Source organism: Antrostomus carolinensis, unplaced genomic scaffold (assembly GCF_000700745.2).
Source record: "Antrostomus carolinensis isolate BGI_N321 unplaced genomic scaffold, ASM70074v2 scaffold13417, whole genome shotgun sequence".
Taxonomy (NCBI): Eukaryota; Metazoa; Chordata; class Aves; order Caprimulgiformes; family Caprimulgidae; genus Antrostomus; species Antrostomus carolinensis.
This window is the reverse complement of record NW_010329549.1, coordinates 56,597-59,046: the sequence shown is the minus strand read 5'-3', so window position 1 is coordinate 59,046 and position 2,450 is coordinate 56,597. Positions and strand designations below refer to the sequence as shown.

Genomic DNA, 2,450 nt, shown 5'->3' with positions numbered 1-2,450 from the left:
GGAAAGAGGAAGAGTGAGGTCATCATGGAATGCTATGTAAAAGTCCAGTCTGAGAAATACAGCACAAAAAAGTAGTAGTGCCAGATAAAGAGATGGCTCTACTTACATTTGATACCCATAAGTAAAATCTTGCATCCAAAAACAGTTAACACCAAAAATGCCGCAAATTCCAGAGACTGGAGTTGGAAATACCCAAATTAACACTTTCCTCAAAGCTTGTGCTGCTGTTTTGTGTGCACATCAGCCTATGATCCTTTTCCCCATCCCGTGTTCCACAGATGTATGCTTAAGAAAGCTGTTGCTATTAGGCTCTTTCATTTGTAAAAATGGAGGTTATGGAGCAAATTAGGCAAGTATTTCTGGTGACACAAGGAGGGTTTTTATGGGCCCAACGGCGAACTTAATTTTCTCTAAAATGGTAAGGAAGCTATCTATGCAATTGTGTAGCTTAGCTAACCCATGTGTGACTGTATCTGAGTGCGTGTGCTTTGGAGACATGAGGAGCAGCACTTCAGAAGCACTAAAAGCTGCTACCTGAAGCTGACTGGACCTCTGTTTTGAACATGAAGTACTGTTACATGGGCACAATCAGGAAAAGTGTGTGAAACCTGTTCACTGGTGACTGGTAGATATTTTTGACAGTTCTGAGCTGCATTGTTCTCTGTTTCTAATCCATAAATTGAGACAACTGCCACTCCTAGTAAGTCTGGAGTGTTCAATGTCACTGGCCCCTGAGCATCCCTCAGATAGAATAGTGTGTTGTCACACAAACTATTAGAAGAAAAACTGAGCAATGGTTTATTTTTGGCATTTTACAGCATGCAATAAGTAATGCTGATCTTCTAATAAGACTCTTACACAGTATGTGAGCACAAGCAGATTGAACTGTGTTTGCATAAGCCATTTTACTTACAATTTCCCCCAGTATTTGCAGTTGGGATTTGCAACATTGAAATCCTAGACCATCTCTGAGCATGTCATTTGCTCATTGTGGACTTTGGTACTTTTAAGTCTAACACAATGGACCATATTAACTGGGCATCTAGACCTTCAGATCTAGATGCCCAAAGGTCTACCACCTGAACTACTGGGAGAACTAGCAGTGTGTCTTCCACCTCATTCTCGCTTTCCTCCCTTTCTATGGGACCTGCTGACGCAGCAATGAGGTATGCACGCAGGACTCCTGGGTTCAGCCCCAGACCAGAGCAACCTGGGGGAGACATTAGGCCTTCCACCTCTTGGGTCTCTACTTTGTCTTCTAGCCCCTTCCTCACATCCCCTAGTCCTCCTGCTAAGCCCAGAACAGGAATGAACTTTCGCTAGTTCTACTTTAGTTGAATTACTCAGCATTGCTAGCTGTCTGTATCACCTGACTGTTGTTCACAGTTTTGATTACTGAAAAAATCAGACAAAGCACATGAGATAATGAATTAATAAGTGCTGTCCCAAAGCTTCTAAAATAAACTTTCATTCTGCATCCATTTTGCTGGAACAGGCGTTTATCCCCCACGGGAACCCCCACTGGAGATAAGAGCATGGCTTCCATGAAGCATAGATGCAGTTGCATGTCTTCTTCAATGACAACCAGTTGTCTGCTACAGAAAGTGATTGCATAGATTCACATCCATCCCAATAAATTTGAGAGTTCTTTTATAACCCAAGTGATAGAAAAGAATGGTGGCTGAATTATTTCAACTCAGAATGCCCTAAAAACCTCATCTATATTAATTTCTACTGAGGGAGGCCAACAGAACAGGCATATGAGCATAATTTTACTGGCACTAAAAAGAAATTCAATTGCACTTTTTAATGAGCAGATAATGAAAAAATACCACATTCTTAATTGTTTTGGGAAATCTCTTAGTGCTGCTGGCTGATGTGGTTAAATGCCCCAAGAGTGTTTCATAGCCTGAGTTCAACAAAATATCTGGAGCTCAGGCCTGCTGAAGCTCATGCCACTGCATCAGCTCCTGCTGTTTTGCCAATAGCAGCAGGAAGAGAGACTAATGAAGGACTCTGGGGAAGGAGCAGTATCTGAAAGCAGATGAGGACGCCTTTTTCTTTCTGCTTTTCAGGCACAAAACTCTGAAGCAGATCAGGTACACCCCTGAAATCAGAAGAATGTACTCATTTGATTTTGAGATACAGCTCCATTTTCACTCTTACCTGGCCTCTTCGAGTCTCGCAATTGTGAAGATAACTCAAGTGATACATTTTCAAGTTCAAGGAGGCAAAATTCAGGTACTTCAGAAAAAGCTGAAAAGGCAAACAATGAGATTGAGTCGGATGCAGTAGCAGCCTCACATATACTGGATTTCATAACACCCCTTTAGCAACATCATGGTAATTCCCCCGGATAAATGCTTTGCTTTGCACTGGTGTGAGATGAGGCTTATCCCTCTGTAACATCCCCGAAAGATTTCTGAGATAAGCATCCTCACAATAAGCCT

The 2,450-nt window shown here is 42.0% G+C and overlaps 1 protein-coding gene across 1 annotated transcript in view; it reads right to left on the bottom strand.

Annotated features, from left to right (window-relative positions):
- PDE6B (phosphodiesterase 6B) overlaps nt 1–2,450 on the bottom strand; it is a 21,527-nt gene that overhangs the window by 15,864 nt on the left and 3,213 nt on the right. The window contains exon 3 of the mRNA XM_010172619.2: nt 2,167–2,256. Within this exon, the coding sequence (XP_010170921.1) occupies nt 2,167–2,256 (90 nt within the window). The remainder of the gene's footprint in view (nt 1–2,166; nt 2,257–2,450) is intronic.